Source organism: Vanessa tameamea, chromosome 22, assembly GCF_037043105.1.
Source record: "Vanessa tameamea isolate UH-Manoa-2023 chromosome 22, ilVanTame1 primary haplotype, whole genome shotgun sequence".
Lineage (NCBI taxonomy): Eukaryota > Metazoa > Arthropoda > Insecta > Lepidoptera > Nymphalidae > Vanessa > Vanessa tameamea.
The window spans coordinates 8487484-8507770 of NC_087330.1; the positions used below are offsets into that span (position 1 = coordinate 8487484).

The 20287-nt window shown below is 34.3% G+C and overlaps 3 protein-coding genes across 3 annotated transcripts; 1 reads left to right on the plus strand and 2 right to left on the minus strand.

Annotated features, from left to right (window-relative positions):
• Positions 1-291: 291 nt before the first annotated feature.
• LOC113400705 (uncharacterized) lies at positions 292-1344 on the minus strand. Its single transcript, XM_064218405.1, has 2 exons — positions 834-1344; positions 292-413 (listed from the first exon to the last, which is right to left on the minus strand). The coding sequence occupies exons 1-2, from the start codon at positions 1342-1344 to the stop codon at positions 292-294; spliced, it is 633 nt and encodes a 210-aa protein (XP_064074475.1).
• A 1855-nt stretch (positions 1345-3199) lies between these two features.
• On the plus strand, positions 3200-4536 carry LOC135193924 (uncharacterized). Its single transcript, XM_064218406.1, has 2 exons — positions 3200-3331; positions 3538-4536. Exons 1-2 carry the CDS (start codon positions 3200-3202, stop codon positions 4534-4536), a joined length of 1131 nt encoding a protein of 376 aa, XP_064074476.1.
• A 12408-nt stretch (positions 4537-16944) lies between these two features.
• LOC113400681 (uncharacterized) lies at positions 16945-19341 on the minus strand. The gene is made up of 3 exons (XM_026640332.2): positions 19104-19341; positions 18269-18447; positions 16945-17433 (listed from the first exon to the last, which is right to left on the minus strand). The coding sequence occupies exons 1-3, from the start codon at positions 19270-19272 to the stop codon at positions 17083-17085; spliced, it is 699 nt and encodes a 232-aa protein (XP_026496117.2). The 5' UTR covers positions 19273-19341; the 3' UTR covers positions 16945-17082.
• Between the last annotated feature and the right edge of the window lie 946 nt (positions 19342-20287).

Below are 20287 nucleotides of genomic sequence, written 5' to 3' on the forward strand. Positions count from 1 at the left end.
CTTTGTTTTTTCGAGATTTTGATCTTTTTATTTTCTTTTATCTTCGACTTTATACCTAACAAAAAAAAATTGATCTCAGTTTAAATTATTTGTAGTTTTTAGTTGTTTATGTGATCTCTGATTATTAAGTGTTTTTCTTTATAGTTTGTAATATGTTTAGTAAGATTTACTTTCTAAGTACGACTAAGGGCGCTTGTACACGCTAAGAAAAAACGCCGGGCCTACCCAAGAATTCGTGTCGTAACTAGAAAATAACTATGTACTCTGCTCGCAGTGGTGCACGAAACAATCTTATCTGCGCAAGACACGACGCGGCGAACGTTGTTGCGGATCGGCGGGGGGCGGTGTAGTAGGGTTGAGCCAGCCCAGCCAGGTAGTTTTTGTTGTGCGTTTGGTGTGGACGTGTATTGCAGCTTAGAGTACAAAATGGCTGATGAGTTACTTATAACTTTAGTAGAAGGACGACCGGTATTGTGGGAAAAAACTTTAGAGATATATAAATATAACAGACTCACATACGAAGCATGGAGAGAAATATTTATTATCTTAAACAAAGACTTCGACGAAATGACAAATGTCAAAAAAAATGAATATGGTAAGTACCTACAACCTATTACTGTCTTTTTACAATTTTCAAAAATACAGATATTCTATATGTACTTGTTTATTTAAACAATATGGCAGAATAGGAAGAATACTTCCTTGTTTCACACTTTTTGGAATAAAATTTAGTAGTCGGGTTTTAGTTTTAGAACTTATTTTTTATGTGTATTTATCTTGCCATGGTAATGATCCTTCATCAGAGGAAAAAAAATCAGTATATTTTTTTTTACGAATTTCGTCTGCTGTCAGATTATTGCCTTCTAAATGAAATCGACTATTTAATCGGTCTCGATTGATTAAAGGCTCAACGTGACCTTCTTCTGTATGAATAAAATTTTGCAAAACGCAAGTAGTTTTTACAATAGCAACTGTTAAATCGAGACTTAAGTTTAAAGATCGGTGCAGAATTCTCCATTTGTTGGCCATTATTCCAAATGCACACTCGACGTATCTTCTTGCCCTTGTCAAGCGATAATTGAATATCTTTTGTTCTTTTGTGAGTTCGTTACCACCGTAGGGTCGAAGTACGTTAGCATGAAGTGCGAAAGCTTCATCAGCTACAAAAACATATGGTAATATATAGTTAGTATTTATTATAGAGCATGGGGATGGTATGTTTAACGTATTGTCAACAAGTTTTTTCCAAAACTGTGTTTCTTTGAAAATATTTGAATCACATTCTTTACCATACGACCCTACATCAATAAAAATGTAATTGTAGTTGGAATCCACAATAGCCATGAGAACAATAGAAAAGAAATGTTTATAATTTAAAAACATTGATCCACTTTCTTTAGGTTTAATTATTCTAATATGTTTCCCGTCCAGTGCTCCAAGACAGTGTGGAAAATTGGCATTTATTTCATATCCCTGTGCTATATTCAACCATTCTTCTTGTGTTGGCATTTACATATAAAATGTAGATAATTCTGACCTAATATGATGAGTAACTTCACGTACAATGTTCGCTACTGTTTTTATTCCGATTCGAAAATCGAAATGAAGACGTGCGAAGGCATCTCCAGTTGCCATGTATGTGTAAAAAATTGTAACAATGTCTTACAATGAGGTCATTTCCTTTTATATATGAAGTTTATGTCTACTTGCAATAGATGGTACTTTCTTACGGTAGTTCGTTTTTTGTTTCAGCAAAGTCTACAGCAAAAAGATGGACAAGTTTGCGAGATAGGTGGATGAAATGTCACAGAAAACTTAAAGAAATGAAATCGGGATCAGATGCTAAGAAGATTCGTAAATGTGATTTTTACGATTAAATGTTATTTTTGACAAAAATTGTAACTCGGCGAGACACTGAGTCAAATATACCCGAAACAACAAACGTGTAAAAGTCCCATAGAACATACACCGATCGTGAAAAAAAAGAAACAGGATGTTAGCGAGGTGGACAAAAATATGGCAGAATTTATAAAAACTGTTACCAAAGAAGAAGAGAGCCGTGCCATGTCATTTTTTAAAAGTATAGCTCCGAGTGTTGATAAGTTTAGTGATGAGGAAATGGTGGATTTCCAGTTTGAAGTTTTAAAACTTGTGCGTGCTACGCAACAACGGAAGGGTAGTGATGTTCAGCATCAATGGTATACTGAGTATTACAAAACAACGCAGCCTTCTAAGTCGTCATTTAACGTATGCGGCCCATCATATTCGACTCGACCAGGTTACAGTACTCAAAAATCTACATCCATTGAATTTGACACCGAAACTATTAGTAGTGTGGAAACATCGCATACAGATGAATTTCACTTTGACTATTCTAAAGAATATGAACATTTGGAGTCTGTTGAATTTGGAAACATGTAACACTTCAAAGACATTTATTATTGCACAACGTTCAAATCAATATGCTTAAAAAAATTACTTACCTTAATGTTACGGCCAATCTAATGTATGGAGGAATACTTTCTCGCATTTTGGTATTTTCATGTCGTATATTATTTTCTATACTTGTCAAAAGCCTGTCAAACGTAGACATTTTCATGCGAAAATAATCCACAAAGGACAATGGGCGGTTTCGTCCCAAGTGTTGTAACATTTTTCTACCTACATCATTTGAAAGATCTCAACGAGTGTTATGTTTTTTTGTATCGGCATAACTCCGTATCTCGTGCAGGGAAACTGTTATAGTGGTATTATTAATTTCACAAAAATGTTAAATATAACTTAATTAATTAGTTTTTTAATAACTATAGGACTAAAGCGATTTAAAAAAAAGTGGAAAAAAACACACGATCGACCAGGTAGTGCCTATTTCGACCCAACAGCCCCTCTACCAACCCGCGCGCCACGCGCTGCCATTGTTTTTCATTGTAAGCACAGGAGCAGCGGCAACGAACGATATTTCATGAGACAGCGCTACATGTTGGAAAGAGATGGATCTCGGCGATCCTTCTAGATGCCATTATTTACTTAGTGGCAGTGTAGTTTTGTAGCTGTGCTGTACTATCGTCTTTCAAAATTGTTACTCCGCTATTAATTTTTGACGACTTACGCATTGATAAAGGACCCCTGCTTCTACGTTTACAACGATCGACTTTGGCTTGTTTTGTGGACTTTGATATTGTTGTAATTATTACTAACTATGGAACATTTGTGTGTGACCTGTACTCGGTCTTTGAGACGGCAGCGAGTGAGACATGAAGTGTCAATACCCATATTAGAAGCAAGACCACGTTTTGCTGAATATATTTTGGAGCATATGAGAATAGACCAGGTATGTTTAATGTAAATATATATAACACATACAACTGTATATTTATAACAATCTTATCTATATCAATAGCAACAATTATTTATGCACTATTATCTTCTGATTTTATGTGATAGCAACGAGTGTTATCACTAGGATATTATTTAATCTCTATAAAGCGAATCGAAGGATTATCATCTATCATTATCAGCATTTTTATTTTTTTGCAGGCCCTATTGAATGATCGGCAACAAATTTGCCATCGTTGCTGGGTGGCTGCTACTCGACATGAGGCGAGATTAAACGAACTTGACATGGAACCTCAAGATTTACCCCACAATCCGGAACAACCGTCAGTTGATGTTATGTCTATAACTGGTTACAAAAGATCTGCAATTACATCCAACAGCTGTCTTTTCCCGAATTGCAGGGCAGATAATCCAGTAAGAGTACCACGTTTTATAAAATCTCGGATGTTAGTGGAATATAAGTTATATATTCCACCAAGTGCCCGCATCTGTCACGTTCATTTGACTTTAAACGAATGGAATGAGTTAGAGGAGCTGAATAATTCGTCTTTTACGGCTGAACATTTAAAGGACATGCTAGATATGTTAAGAGATGCCTGCCAACAATCTCGATTTAATTTCGACAATATTGAATCTATAACAACATCTGAGCTTCATTTTTGTACGGGTCTAAATCATGAAGAATTCAACAGACTTCTGGAGCAGACGCCTTCTATATCCCAACGCTCGCAACGTCCTAAAACTGTTCTCGGAGCTTATTTAATGAAAATAAGAACGGGAGAACCAAATGAACGATTATCAAGCCGTTTAGACATGAGCCGGCGTAGTTTGGAGCGAAAATTGGAGTTAGCACGTGAATGTTTAACAAATGAGTTTGTTCCTCGTCATCTCGGATGGGACCACATTAGCCGTGAAGAAATTGTAGCAAGAAACTCAACAATTCCAAATGCTATATTTGGTGTTGACAATGAAGTGCCACCAGCCATTTTGATATGCGACGGAACCTACATTTACATCCAGAAAAGTAGTAATTTTTTGTTTCAGAAGCAATCATATAGTCTGCACAAATTCAGAAACCTGCTAAAACCTTTTCTATTAATATGCACAGATGGCTACATAGTAGATGTGACTGGCCCTCATGCTGCTACGACTTCAGATGCGACGATAATGAATGCCTATGTAGCGGTACATTTATTGTAAATATATAATTTAATATAAATAAAATTATATTTACATATATATTATAAAAATAAATAAATTATGTACGCGCGGGCACGCGAACGCAATTTTATATATATGTAACGTCATGCGTGAAGCTCGCTGCGTTCGGGCCGATGCGCGTGCGTTGCATTGTCGGCCGCAGTCGCCAGTCCGCTACTAATCGCTGTCTACGCGACACTATTGCCGGATGCTTGTGTGTTTATAGTTACGTACGAGTTATAAGTGCTATTAATTTATGTTTTCGCTTTCTCACGCTTTCCTCTTTCATTATTCACCTTCTATCAGTGTTCTTACTATCACTCTGACTGTACTCTTAACTTTCATACTGTGCTTGTGCTTATTGTATGAATAAACTGTGGTGTGTTATTACTTCGTTTTATTACGGACCATCTACTCTATTCACACTACGCTTCACCTATATTGAAAATGAAATGAATCCAATTCATTATGTCCTTCATAATAATGATGTATTTGTATTAGACAGAGGTTTCAGAGACGCAATTTCAACCTTACAGACTTGGGGCTATCAAGCCCACATGCCTCCAACAAAACTTAGAAGTGAAAGCCAACTGAGTACAGTAGAAGCTAATAAATCAAGATTAGTTACAATCGTGAGATGGGTTGTAGAGGTAGTGAATGGGTGGATTAAAGGCGATTTTAAAATATTCAGACAAGAATATTTTAATCGGGCAATGACGCATTTATTCGTTGATATACGCATTGCTGCTGCTCTTTTAAATACTTTTAGAGAGCCTGTAAAAGACCATCCTCGTAAAAAGCTCATGAAATAATAGAAGTGCTAAATAGGAGAATTCATATGGCCAACAGTCTAAGTGACTATGTTATCGAAGAGAATATAAATCGACAGCGAGTATCTTTTTGTGCTATCACCGCAGATGACAATCAATTACTGCAATTTCCAATACTAACAGAAGAAGAACTTTTATTGATTTCATTAGGAACTTATCAAATAAAACTTGCACGGTCTTATTTGAGCGAACACATTAAAAACGGCATATACACAATAGAAATATGCATAGGAGCTATTCCAAACCTTGTGCGATACAATATAAACATTGTAGATGGTATTCTTTTAAGGGGGCGGATAAAATCGCGACACGTATCTGGTAGAATTTATTATTCGTACATTTTGATCAACAATAGAGCAGAAACAGCGAGAGAGTCAATTTCCCATTATTATTGCTCTTGTTTGACTGGGAAGAGAACAGTAGGTACTTGCGCTCACATAATGAGTATCATTTGGTACCTTGGCTGGGCAAGACACCAGCCAAGCATATTGTTACCGGCGACCTATTTGGACGACATTGTTGTAGATAATGTCCATTATTAAAAGATAGGTACTGTATATTAACATAAATAAATATAAATACTGTGATACGATAAAGAATCTGATTGTTGTAGCACAAGTACCAGTGTATAAAGTGGATTCTTTAAGTTATATAAGAGAATTATTCAGCTATAATTGTACTATTTTCAACTGTGTGTTTATTAATAACTGTCTAAAATTACGATTACTGACTCTACAATTATTATGAACGTAAAAAGTATATGAGTACGTAGCACAAAATGTAAAAAAATATGATTAAAGCATTATTCAATACAAAAATTCTTTTTTCATTTGCACCCCAGAACCTTTGACCTGCACGCAATTATAATAAAAACTTGAATTATTTATAAAAATAAAACTTAAGTGAACATGTTTAAACTAGTCGCAACATGTTACAAGGTTTGGGAGGCAACCCATACAATAATGCCCATTGTTATTTTTCTTCATGTTGTCGCATCACACGGTAAAGGGTAATGAACCCACCAAACTCATTTTTCTCTTGTATAATTGGATGAATCCAGTAAAGTCTCTTGTTTTTTGTTTCCTTTTTTATTTTGTTATAATAATAATATGCAATTATCATTCTTTTTTGTTTTGTAGTTAACATTTATATAAATAAACGAAACTCACACTGATTATCACACTTGTTATTACTTGCGCGCCCTACGCCCGACTGATGACTGCACGAAAAAAGTCGTGTCGTGTACACGTTTCGATTGGTCTTGTCTGCGGAAGACACGAAAGGTTTTCGTGTGTGGAACAGACAAAATTCTTGTCGTCTACACGAAGAATTTGTCTTGTCTGCCGCAGGAACGGCAAATTTTCTTAGCGTGTACAAGCGCCCTAAGGCTATATAGGTGGTACGATTAAGGCAACTAGGTGCCTTAATCGTACCGAAGACATGTTTTTGAAAAACGCTAAGTACTTATTTTTATTAAAGATATTAAAGTTTCTATGGTTGTTAATTAAAAGCCAATTAAATAAATGTTAAGTTTATATAGAAGATTTCGTTTTATTTCAATTACAGTGAATTTTACAGTGTAATTTCCTTAGGGGGTACGACTTAAGCAACCTTCTCCTAAGTATTATATGAAGAACAAACAAAGTCTTATTTAATTAGCAGTTACCAGTCAGAGAGTCGCATTTACATATTGTGGAAAGTAAATACTTAACTGAATTTGAGGTTACCGAATACAAAGTGTAAATAACTTTAACATAATACATTTTCAATTTTAGGTCATCACGAGCTTCATACGGAGATGATGCTGTCAGCTATGTGCAGCTTAAGCGTGACCGGAAATTATGTATTGTAAAATGCAAAATATGTCCTGACCACAAAGTTAATTCAGAGCTGTATAGATTCACAATAGTTGTTGATGAGGAAGATGAGAGTATTCTCTCTGTACAATGTGAAGACTGCGTAGTTTCACAGGTTGGTTGTAAGCACACAATAGCCTTGTCAATGTGGGTTCATCGACAAAGTGAGGAACCCTCGCATTTCGATTGAGTGCTATTGGAATAAATCAAAATTATCGAGAGTTGGTAGTACTCTTAAATATATGACAGCAAAAGATTTATCGAAGGGCAGCCCTCTTTTACAACCAAATTCAACGGCTTTGCTTAAGTTTTTAAAAGAGGGAAAGAAGAGGAAAATTGAGGATTGTGAACTCTTGAAGTATCAATCCACATATAATGTGAGCGAAACAAACAAAAAAAAAAATGAATTCTTAAAAAAAGTTCAGATATCTGCATCACTAAAAAGAAAAGTTAAAGAAGAAACAACAGTACAAGTCAATAGCTGTCTTTGGTATTAGCTGCGATATGGAAGAATAACTGCATCTAGATGATTTGAGGTTAGACGCTGCAAAAAGATTGATGGTACATTCATATCTCTCATATTAGGTGCAATGATACCAGATACTTCAGCTATGAAACGTGGACGTAAACTAGAAGATGAAGTAAGAAAAACTGTGGAGAATAAACTAAATAAAAAAATAAATAAATGCAGACTGGTATTAAGTTCAGTTTATCCGATGATTGCTGGTTCCCCAGATGGCATGTTTGGAGATGGTGTAATAGAAATTAAATGCCCTAATAATGGGAAAACATATAAAACTTACATTAAAAACGGCGAAGCCACAGAAAAATACAATACTCAAATGCAACTTCAAATGTATTTAACAAGAAAAACTGTTTCTTTTGTGAAGCCGATCCAGATGATTGCCAAAATAAAAAAGTTGAAGTATTACGAGTTCAATATGATCCTAAACATATTGAAAATATATATAAAAATTAAGTTATTAGAGTTTTGGTAAATAAATATTTATCCATTATTATAGTATAAGACTGTAGAACTATAATATATGTATTTTAAATAAAATAAGTCTTGATTTTCATTTGTTTTATTTTATTAAAGAATCTTGTATATTAATTAAGGCACATGCTGTGATTATTATGTCATCAAGTATTTAAATTTAAAATTAATACATGCATGTGGTTTAAGCATACGAAATTCACGTAAGCGCCGATTAACTCGCTCTATATGTATCCTTAGGCTAGCTAATTGTTTAGTTAGTTTTGCTTCAGTTTTATTAATCTTTACACCTGTTTCGACACTAGGAAGTCTTACTAGTGTAATATCAGCTTTTTTATGATATTGTTCTAAATGTTTGATATCCCTGTCTTCCATAACAAACATACCACATTTTAATGTTTGGACAAAGTCACAGGATTCAACTAAACAAGTGTTGGTTCCCAAAACCTGGAAAAATATAGTAAACTAGACCATTTGGTGTCTATTTCAAGGCAGTCTATAATGCAATTAACATTATTATATTTGTGCCTAAATGCCATGGGTAAAGTTTTTTTAATCATTTCACTATCTAGCGATACAATAAAAAGCCCCATAACGCTAGCTCTTAATGGTATATTTTTTGAAAATATCTTGCTTAAATATGATGCCACTATGATGCTTGCTTAAATATGCATGTGCAAGCTGTTATCCTATCACAGAAATCAACTAAGTTAGAGGACGTGGCTGAACTAGCCGACAAAATTGTGAAGTTACACCCGCCCTTTAACAAGTGGCCAGCACCTCCACCTTCTTTCCAGTCAAATTCGACATATTATTAAAAAAACTCGACGAACTCTTAATAGCTCAAAAACAGCAGCAGATCTCAAAATTATCTTCAAACTCACATCACTATGGCAGGGACCGATCGAGGTATCGTAGTCGTAGCCGCAGTCGCAATCGAGCTGAGATAAGGCCACTAAATGCACTACGCCCTGCAACTACGTTTCGGGAAACCAAAACGGAAGTTCGTAGAGGCGACAGACAAAATCCCCAGTATTACCAGTCGCCTATTCGTTATGGACAAGAAATCTAAAGTGCAGTTCCTAATTGACACTGGCTGAGATCTGTGCGTATTACCACGGCGATTTTTACAACGGTATAGTAAACCCTCCGACTACAAATTAACCGCTGCTCGTGGCAGTGTAATTGAGACGTACGGTACGATGACGTTGCACCTCAACCTTGATCTAAGGCGGGACTTTGGCGGTTTGTCATCGCAAACGTTGACAAACCTATAATAATTGACGCCGATTTTATGACACATGATGGATTATTAGTAGACTGCAAAAACAAACGCCTGGTGGACACCATAACAACGTTAACAACAAACGGGTTAACGACTAATTATACCCAAGCCAGCATTAAGGCGATATCCGGTAACACAGAATTCCATGATCTTTTATCTCTGTATCCAGAGTTAACAAAACCGTCAGGAGTCTTCCGCCAGGTCAAAAATTCTACTGTCCATTATATCAATACAACACCTGGTCCCCCAGTACAACTACAATTTTTGTTTTTTGTTTATGATGCGGGTATTGTAAAGATTGAACAGTTAAAGGAGTGTTTTACCTACTAAATATGTTTTATTTTTGTTGAGAGTTAAAAAAATGTTTCTTTCCCATATTTTTGTGATTCAGAAGTGTCATTAGTTTTTGTTTCAGATGAATAAAAAGTTGTTTTGTACTTTTTATGATTGTTTCAATTACGCGTATGTACTCATTTAATTACATCATGAGACTGATATTGGCACAATGAAACCGCGTAAGTGCCGTAACACCTGCATAAATAGAAAAAACTGCAATTTTTCTACCACTGACTGATGGCCTAGTAAACTAAGAACCCAATATTTCAGCAAGATTCGCTTTATCATTCTAAATATATTATAAAGTTTTTTTATCTCCTGGAAAGTAGTCAACCTTGTAGTTACGCACTATCGACGATATTGAGATAGACTGAAAATAGTGAAACACAGTGAAAATTATAACTGCAAATTTTTTGAAGAAGTACATTCTCATAATTTTGGATGTTCCCGAAATCAACTAAGGAACATACGGGAGTGATGTACATATAGTAGTGGCTCAAATAATAAGATAGATGTATCATCGTTTTGTACCCTGTCTGGAAAATTTTCACACAATCCAGCTGCAATCTGGGCTCATCTTCATATTTGCTTCAATTCATGACAAATTTCTTAAAGTTAATATTCTGCATTTATTTTCAGACGGCCCAGCCACTCAATACCGCCAAAAACAAAACTTTTATCTGATTTGCACAAAACTATTCTCTGAGTACAAGTTCACTAAAGTTACGTGGAATTTTTTTGAAGCAGGCCATGGCAAATGTGCAGCAGATGAGATAGGCGGATTTTTTAAACTTACTGCTGACCAACTTGTTATACGTAAAACTGATATCTCTGATGCTACTAATTTCTATCTTACATTGAAAGATGTTATTAAATTTAGAGCAAAGTTCAAAGCAGATCCAGGAGCAAATCCTACCGTTATTTGGTACTATGAAAGTCCATCAAGTTTTCACTGAGGAGGTTGGAGTTCTCAAGTATAGAAATTTGAATTGTTTTTGTCAGCATGGCTTTTGCTCTTGCATCCCAAGTGCTATGTTCCATTCCAAAATACCGTGGAAAAATCAATTCCTTCCGCTTGCGACTAAATTTGTCTGTCTGGATATTAGCAACTTTTGCCAAAAGCGAGTAAAAGGGTTTTACAGTTCAGATTCCAAAGATGATGTTTCTTTAATATGATTAAAAGAAAAATCTTCCAAAGCAAAGTGACGGTGCTTTGATTGAGAAGGAAAACGTTTACGTTAATAAGATAAAGCAACGTGTTTATGTCTTGGTTAAAATGTTCAGCTCAAAGACTACATAACGCTCATCCAGAACGACATCGTCACAATTGCAAAAATCTCTAAAATGACTTTCATTCCAAACGATCTCATTTCGTACATAGTTTCTAGTGTAATATTGTCAGAATTTTTGTTTTAATAGTTTTTGATAGATGTCGCTAAAGTCGTTAGTGAATCGGCTCTTTTGAGTGCAATCCCGTAGCAAAATTGGCGCATTTGACAATCGCGCGGGGACCCCCCATTGTTTAGACGTGTTAAACCTACAACGACGCAATCGTTTTCGCGTTCGATTTGAGGTTTACAGTGGAGGGGGTTCCAAATATAACATCTTACCTGGTGAGCCAGATTTGGGAGAGTCTGGCAATACAGTCGTCAGGTTAGCTAGAATGGTACCACGCAATGTGAATCACATTATATACTTCGATAACTTCTATACTTCTGTGCCTCTCGTCACCTATTTAGCTAAGGAAGGAATTTTCTCACTGGGAACAGTAAGAGTAAACCGATTGAGAAACTGCAAATTGCCTGAAAAAAACACTATAATGAAAAAGTACGTACCCAGAGAATTCTATGAGGAAAACGTGGCGACTGTGGATGATATTGACGTAAGTGCTGTTGTGTGGAAAGATAACAAGCCCGTTAACCTTATTTCCACTTACGTAGGAGCAGAACCAGCAACCACAGTCACACGCTTTGATAAATCGAAGAAAGAGAGAGTTGCTATTCCATGCCCCAAAGTCATCAAGGAGTACAATGCCCACATGGGAGGCGTGGACTTATTAGATTAGGTATAAAGAACTTTATTTCTCATAAGAATTTACCATTCACTTAAAATGAGATACAATGATTCATTTATAGGTCGTGATCACATCACAATGAAGAGCCACAAGTGGACCATGCGCTTATTTTATCATTTCCTGGACCTCGCAGTTATAAATTCATGGATTATGTTCAAGAAGGTAAATAATATAAAAGGAAATGATCAACTTCTCAATTTGGGTACATTCAGACTAGAACTTGCTGAAACCCTCTGCAATTTTTTTTTATTTCACAGATACAAGGCCAAATATATCACAGAGCAGGTTCACTGTTACCAGTGTCAGATAGCAACTACAAATTCCTGCAAATTTATTTTATGGGCACTTCACCACAAGAAATTAATCTGCGTTGTGCACATAACAATTTAGTAGAGGTCTATTGTAGAACAATTACAAACTTTATTTCAACTGCACTGGATCTAATGCCATCTGATAATCACAAAATTGTAATCAGAGCTGATAAAACACCTGCGGGTCAACATGCAAGACGTTTTAATGCACCTATTGATGAAGTTGCTATCGTTGTAGTTGGAGAAAACTTGGAATCCCGTGATATTGTTTTACATCGACGGAATGATCAATTACAACGTATAAAGGAAATACACCGCTCATATGATGCACTGCAATATCCCATTATATTTTGGCAAGGTGAAGATGGCTATGATTTCTTAATAAATATGATAAATCCCATTAAGGGAATTAAAATATTAGTTTAGCTATGGCGATAATATCTCAGTCACTATATTATGTATTTTAATTTTATATTTCAATGTTATTACAACAAAATCTATTTACAGGTTCTGAAACCAACAAAAAAATCAGTTCAATGAACTATTATTCATACCGCCTAATGATTCGGGAAAATGAAGACAATCACATATTGAAATGTCGCCGATTATATCACAAATATATTATTGATATGTATGTTAAAATTTAAACGGGGAGATTAACATTCATCAGGTTGAATCAGACCAAACTCCGATCTGAAGAATATATTCACCTTCGAGATGCGATTAATACTGAGGGATATGCACAGAATGTTATTCGGATGACTATTCTTCCAGCAACATACATCGAAAGCCCTCGACATATGCACGAATACGCTCAAGATGCCATGTCGTATGTTCGTCATTATGGTACAGCAGATTTGTTCATCACATTTACATGCAATCCGCACTGGAAAGAAATCAAGCAGGAGTTATTCCCTGGGCAACCCATTGATCCCCATTGAACCCATTGATCGTCATGATATTACAGCCAGTCTTTAGACAAAAGTTGAAATCTTTAATGGATTTCATCGTAAAACATTATATGTTTGGTGAGACATGCTGCTGGGTTTTCGAGAGTAAGTTTCGTATATTTAGGAGGTGTTTGATGAATTTAATCTTTAAGACTTAGTACGTAATATATTGACAATGTTATGTAATATTGTTTATATATATTTTTTTTTTTTTTTTTCTGCTATTTTTTATACTTATTGCTTAATTTCTCCAAAAATGTAATATTCGTATGATTTTTTTTTTTTTCTTTAATTTTTACTTGTAATAGCTTCAGCCCTTGTTAACTGTGATTTCATGTATTCTTGCTTGATGTGTACACAAATATTGGGGTGTAACTAATCTTCGAACTCTGTAATTTATTGTTTGGTTATTTATCAGTTATTACCTGTCTTGTGTGCCATATGTAATAAATAAATAAATAAATTCTGTCGAGTGGCAGAAACGAGGATTGCCACATGCACACATTTAGATTTGATTGGTTGAAAAGATAAGGCCAAATGAAGTTGATGCAGTGATATCAGCTGAAATCTGAATTTATCTTATCAGTCGTAAACCAACTTTGCAACTGTTAACATGGCCAGTAAAAGAAAGGCGTTATGTGTTGACGAAAAAGTTTGTGTGATACGTGCGATTGAAAAGGGCGAAAAGAAAAGTGACGTTGGAAGACATCGTGAACCAAGTCAATCTACTGTTGTTACCTTTTGGAAAAATGAGGAAACAATTCTGCAGGCGATGCTGGAGGGAAAGTCGCCTAAAAAATAAAGGAAGCCAAAATTCGAAGACTTGGATCAAGCAATGTTATCGAGGTTCAACAATCAGCGTCAGAATAATAATAAATAATGTCGGGTCCAATTGTTAAAGCTAAGGCTGATAAGTTTGCCGAACAACTTGGCGTCAGTAACTTTAAAGCATTAGAAGGTTCGCTCAGAATATGTAAGCATCGTCACAAAATTATGTACGATAAAATGAACGGAGGCGCGGGTTGTTGATATGAATGTGACTAATGACTGGATAAATAAAGTGTAGCCTAAATTAAAGGAGAAGTACTCTGCAAACTTTTTTGAAGCTGACTCCCGACAAATCTTTAAAATAAAAAAAAAAATGTTTTGAAGGAAGATCCTAAAAAGCGCAGTATTGTTCTAGTAGCTGCCAATATGAATGATACAGAAAAAATAAAGCTCTTAAGTTATAAGTAAATCCAAAAATCCTCGGTAATTCAAGAACACAAAACAGTTGTCAGTCGCATATAAAGCAAATAAATCAGCTTGGATAACAGCTTAGTTCTTTGAAGAAGAAGTGAGAAAATGGGATGCTGAATTGAAAACACGAAAAATCTTTCTTCTTGTAGAAAATAGCCTTGCTCACCCTCGTATATCTAATCTTCGAAACTAATACAGCCAGCATATTGCAACCGATGGAGCAGAGCGTGATTACCCTTAAAAATGTTAATGGAACTGATCGAAACTCACGGCAAGACCTCGATTAACGTGCTACAGTGTAACAGTGAACTTGTGTACAACAGTGAACTTTATATCAAAAGCCTGTGTTGAGCTCGTTAAAAATATTTACAGGGCCTGGGAGGAGTCAGAGGATGCCTTAGGGATATTTTGTGATTTATCTAAGGCCTTTGATTGCGTGCAACACGAAACTTTGGTCAGGAAGCTACGTCATTATGGAATTAGGGACACTGCACTCAGTCTTCTGATTTCGTATCTGAGCAATCGGATTCAGAGGGTTGATGTAAATGGAAAGAGATCTCCCGGGTCTCCAGTTACTGTGGGGGTCCCTCAAGGATCAATTCTTGGACCATTCCTCTTCCTTGTTTATATAAATGACCTGCCACATCTCCTAGGTGATAAACTCGAGATAGTATTGTTTGCTGATGATACTTCTTTAATTTTTAAAATAAAAAGACGTCTTTCAATATATGACGATGTGAACAATACTCTCTCTGAAATAGTAAATTGGTTTAGTGTTAATAATTTAATGTTAAATAGTAAAAAGACTAAATGTATTAAATTCACTACTCCCAATGTAAGATGTGTCAAAACGAGTGTATGCTTAAACGGGGAAGCATTAGATGTTTTAGAATCAACAGAGTTCCTTGGTATGACAATAGACTCTAAGCTCCAATGGGGCCCCCATATAAATAAGTTGGCGAATAGACTCAGCTCTGCAGCCTATGCGGTAAAAAAAATTAGACTTTTGACTGATGTGGATACGGCTCGCCTTGTGTACTTCAGTTATTTCCACAGTATAATGTCGTATGGCATCCTACTCTGGGGTAATGCAGCTGACATTAATACTATTTTTGTACTGCAGAAGAGGGCTATTCGTGCAATTTATAACCTGGGCCCAAAAGATTCGTTAAGAGATAAATTTAAAGAAATTAAAATAATGACTGTCGCTTCTCAATTTGTTTTTGATAATGTTATGTATGTACGCAAAAACATAAACGATTTTCCCAGAAATTGTGACGTACATTCTATTAACACTAGGAACAAGAATAAACTTGTTACTCCAAGTACCCGATTACACAGGGTTAGTAACTCTTTTTTGGGGCAATGTATACGTTTTTACAACAGGATCCCAGAAAACGTTCAAAATTATTCAATTATAAAATTCAAAAGAATCGTTAAAGAGCGTTTGTGTGCTAAAGGATATTACAACACTAATGACTTTTTAGTTGACTGCACACCTTGGGAATGAAATGATCGCCTCCAGGCTGTTTCAAATAACTAAAATATAATAATTATTGTACATGCAAAATGAAAAAAAAAAAAAAATATCCCGCTGAGTTTCTTTCGCCGGTTCTTCTCAGGTCCGAGGTGCTAAATTCCGAACCGGTGGTAGATTTTTGACAATCAATAAGCAAGTGTAAACACTTCTATATTGAATAAAGATTTTTGATTTGATTTGATTTGATTTGGAAAGAGGTAACAGCAGCTACTATACAGCATTCATTTCGACACGTCACGCGGGACTTTTTAATGTTCAAACAGTAGAAACGGATCCGTTTGATAATGAAAACAATCTACAACTGAATGATTAGACAATTTAACATACCAGAAAATTTTAACGAAGATCTCCAAACATAAGAAAATATACACAACAATGTGACCAGAACCGGTTCACTTAATGGTGAACAAATTATTGACTTAGTGGCGAAAAGTATGGCAAAACTGAATGAAGATGAAGAAGATGATCAAGTAGATGATTCTGAACCACCACCAACTATTCAACAAGCGCTTGATGTGGCTAAGTTAGTAGAATTTTTAATTGTTTAATCAAGAAGATTCCACCACATATCAAGAGTCAAAAAGTACTGGCAAAGCAAAAAACGTCAGGCAAAGTTAACTGACTATATTTATGAATTTTATCAACAACATATCAAAGATTATTGTTAATTTGGTTGTTTTTCTTTCTTCACTCCATATAACGGTAACTCTTTATAACAATAAAAAAATATAAATATGTATTGGAGAACAATAACATAACATATTATATATGATAATAAAATGATTTGGTAAAAAAAATGACACTAAAACTAAAACAAGGGCTTTGTACATAATGTAAGCACTTATTATGTAAATAATTTTAAAGCATTATTCTTATAAACTATCATAAATACTTGAATAACCTTTGTATCGTGATTCTGCTCTTTCTGTGATATAATTTATTATTTAGATAGTTTGTTAAAATCAACAAGTCTTATGATTCAAACCGTTATATTGTAGTGTGTACAAACCATTAAGCCTCTCATTTCTCTTAAGCACAGTTCCTTACTGGACATTTATACTACTAGCCTCCTTCAGTACCCAGTTAACCTTTCAATGGATCAGACTTCAAGTCTTCCATCATAGCATATCAGCCTTCAGTCATACTTTCTAAAAGTAACATAATATCACGACTCGCACATTCAGCATCAATCTTCCTCATTGCATTAAGTTGCTCTGTAACATGCTTGCCAAAATACCAGTATCGACTACTTTCGGATTTTTTTTCTAATAAAGGATTCAAAGCTTTGACAAGATCATCCAGAATCTGTATACATTTATTACTGTTATCAGCTTTGTTTTTAATTTTCTTACGAGGCCTATCTGTTCTTTGACCACGCTGTCTGATACCAACAAGATCCACATCATATTCCATCGGTGCTTCTTCTTTAACTTGTATATTTGATGTAAGATCATTAAAGTCTTCATTCAGGGTGTAATCCTAAAAAATTTCAAATAAGAATTAAATTATTATTAACTATTTGTCACCGGAGTTTACGGGGTTGATTGTCAGATGTTCAGTATAAAAACCTTCCTTGGGTTTCAAGCTTATTTCATACCAAATTTTATCAAGTTAGGTTATGTTTGCATTTATAATATTTGTACATATATATGTCAAAACTATTTGACTTTGAAAAAACTTATATTTGGTTTATACACCCCAGTTTCAAGCAATATAAAGTACCAACTAATCTATAATTCCACTCAATAGCTTATGTTTAATTTTTAATTAAACTATTACTAATCTGCTTGAACATTAAATCTATTATTTAACATAAAAGTAATAATTCCAATGATAGTAGTAGTCCCTGAGATTAGCCTGTTCAACTTTTCAAACTCTCCAGCTTTGTAAAAAAATATATAGCAGATTGACAGTAGCATATACACATACAGTTTGAAATGTGCCCAATAAGTTGATAAACTTAATTATCGTCTATAGTATCAACATTCTTTAATAAGCATCTATCTTTGAAATATTCCCAGGCTAAGTAGTATTTATACTTTTAGACATGATTTAATAAAGTTTATTAGAAAAAAATCTTGCCAACAGATATTAACCATTACTCCAGAGATATTAAAGTGATACAAGTATTTGCACTCTTTTTTCCTTTACCATCATATTCCAGATTTGACAGAAATCCGAAAGATGGGAAAGATTAAAACACAGATCAATCTTGCAAACTTCAGGCTACTGTGAAATTCTTCTCAGAAAAAAAGTTTGAATCATATATAAACGTAAACAAGAAAAATATTAGTAATTTTGTCATTTAACTTACATAATTAACAACATCTTTCAAAGTGGCTTCTCGGAGAAATTGCAGAGGTTTCCACAAAGGCCAGCAAGGAACATACACCTCTGAAGCTGATTGAGCTGTTTCTCTCGATTTATCAACTCGCCTTAAATTGTGGTTAAATGTGCTTCGGATATTCACCCATCGGTCTCTGACAGAACGAGCTTAGAAAAAGGTTTTATTTTTTTAACTTTTATTTCTGTTATAACATGTATAGTTATGTACTAAATCAAAACATCTCTAAAAAGCACCTTTAATTATTACAGTAACAGTAATAAGTTAAATTTAAATGTATAATTACCAATAAACCCTTGTTTTTTGTTGAATTGCTTAGAGGTAAAAAAAAAATGTGTATTAAATATTACTGTAAATTGGGGAGGAAGAAGATTATTGAGGAGTTTTTTTTAATAAATACACTAAAGAACTAAGTTACAAATAACATTAACATATTTTTGTTTCAAACTATATATATATATATATATAGTTTCACCTGCATAGTTAGGCAGACAATTGGGCCAACTAGTGGTAAGTTCTCACCAGCACCAATAGACATTGGTGCTGTAAGAAATATTAACCATTCCTTACATCACCAATGCACCAACCATCCTTGGGAACTAAGATGCTATGTGGCAGTGGCAGTAGTGTATTGGCTCATTTTCCTTTATTCCTGTTTGGCGGTAGATTATCTGATGACCAGGTGGTACCTACCCAGGCGGGCTTGCACGAAGCCCTATCACCAAGTAAATGTTCTTGTTATTTATAAATATCGTATCATTTTGAGATAAATTAAGTTTACGTTAAAAAATAATATATTTATTACCGGTAAATCCGCGTCCCAGTCTCGCTGCGAATTCAGCGTAAGCCTTGTATTTCTGTTGAATTAGATGATTCGTGTTTCCAATCGGTTTCCAAATAAATTCTTTTTGACGAACAAAGTCAACTAATTCCAACTCTAATTTACGCGTCCAGTAACATGGTTTACGCGGCATTATATTTTGTAATAAAATATTTCAAATACAAATGAAGTAATATTACGACTAAAGTTGTTTGGGATTGGCCATAGGTAATAGATAATATATATTATAAACTGAAGTAGATGCGACACACGGGATTAGCACCAAAATCCATAGATATTAGATAATACATATATAAATCACCAAATGCTAAATAGTTTATGAAAATTGACAAATTTTGACAAAACTTTAGTAAGTTTATATGTATAAAATACAGTGTTACCTACAAACCTTAGAGGTAATTATAATTTTAACAATTAGTAGTTTTAGACCAATGTCGTATCCTAAAAGTAGGTAGATTTACCACGTACTTTTTAAAGTGTTCGAATGACTTCTGGATAAGTAGGTGTTAGTTATTCCAATTGATCGTTAATATTTAAAATGAGAATCCAAATTTAAACATTAAAAGATAAATCAGAGCAGTATACTTTAATAATTATTTATTATAAGAATTATACTTAATAAATTTGAGTAAATTGATTTTCCGCGGGCTGAAGCAAAATTTATAATATTTTCGTTTTGGTTTGAAATATCTAGTTGGAAGAAAATTATTTTTAGTTTCTAAAGTAAAAATATGTGTAATGAAATCTTAGGTTATTTTTCTATTCCGTGTTAAAATAATCCTTTAACATTAGATATATATATTAAAGAAGTTATGTTAAAAAACCATAAAAAATATTTGAAATGGCTCACGTGATTTGTAAAAATATACAGGGTTATTGGTAATTCGACGTATTCCCGTTAGGAGGTGATTGGGGTGATTATTTCCGATAATTTTAACCCCCATATGTATCATGCAAAAGTGAACCATTTTTGAGTTATCACGTTTTTTAGATTTCTTCAAAATAAGATAAAAATAAAGTAAATTTTTCAAAACAAATGCAACTTTAAAAAAATATTTAAAAAAAAGTATCAATTAAAATCTATTTTTTTCTTCTGATTTATAAAAACGAATAAACACTGGTTATTTGTCAATATTAAAACAATAATT

Bases quoted from the DNA above. Each gene is read 5' to 3' on its own strand.
- LOC113400705 (XM_064218405.1), bottom strand. From the start codon at position 1,344: ATGGCTATTGTGGATTCCAACTACAATTACATTTTTATTGATGTAGGG. The intron at 414-833 runs GTAAAAAAAAAT...TTGTACTCTAAG, and splicing joins TCTGACAGCAGACGAAATTC to CTGCAATACACGTCCACACC.
- LOC135193924 (XM_064218406.1), top strand. From the start codon at position 3,200: ATGGAACATTTGTGTGTGACCTGTACTCGGTCTTTGAGACGGCAGCGA. The intron at 3,332-3,537 runs GTATGTTTAATG...ATTTTTTTGCAG, and splicing joins AGCATATGAGAATAGACCAG to GCCCTATTGAATGATCGGCA.
- LOC113400681 (XM_026640332.2), bottom strand. From the start codon at position 19,272: ATGCCGCGTAAACCATGTTACTGGACGCGTAAATTAGAGTTGGAATTA. The intron at 18,448-19,103 runs GTAATAAATATA...CCTTTTTCTAAG, and splicing joins ACTGGGACGCGGATTTACCG to CTCGTTCTGTCAGAGACCGA. The intron at 17,434-18,268 runs GTAAGTTAAATG...GAAATTTTTTAG, and splicing joins TGAAAGATGTTGTTAATTAT to GATTACACCCTGAATGAAGA.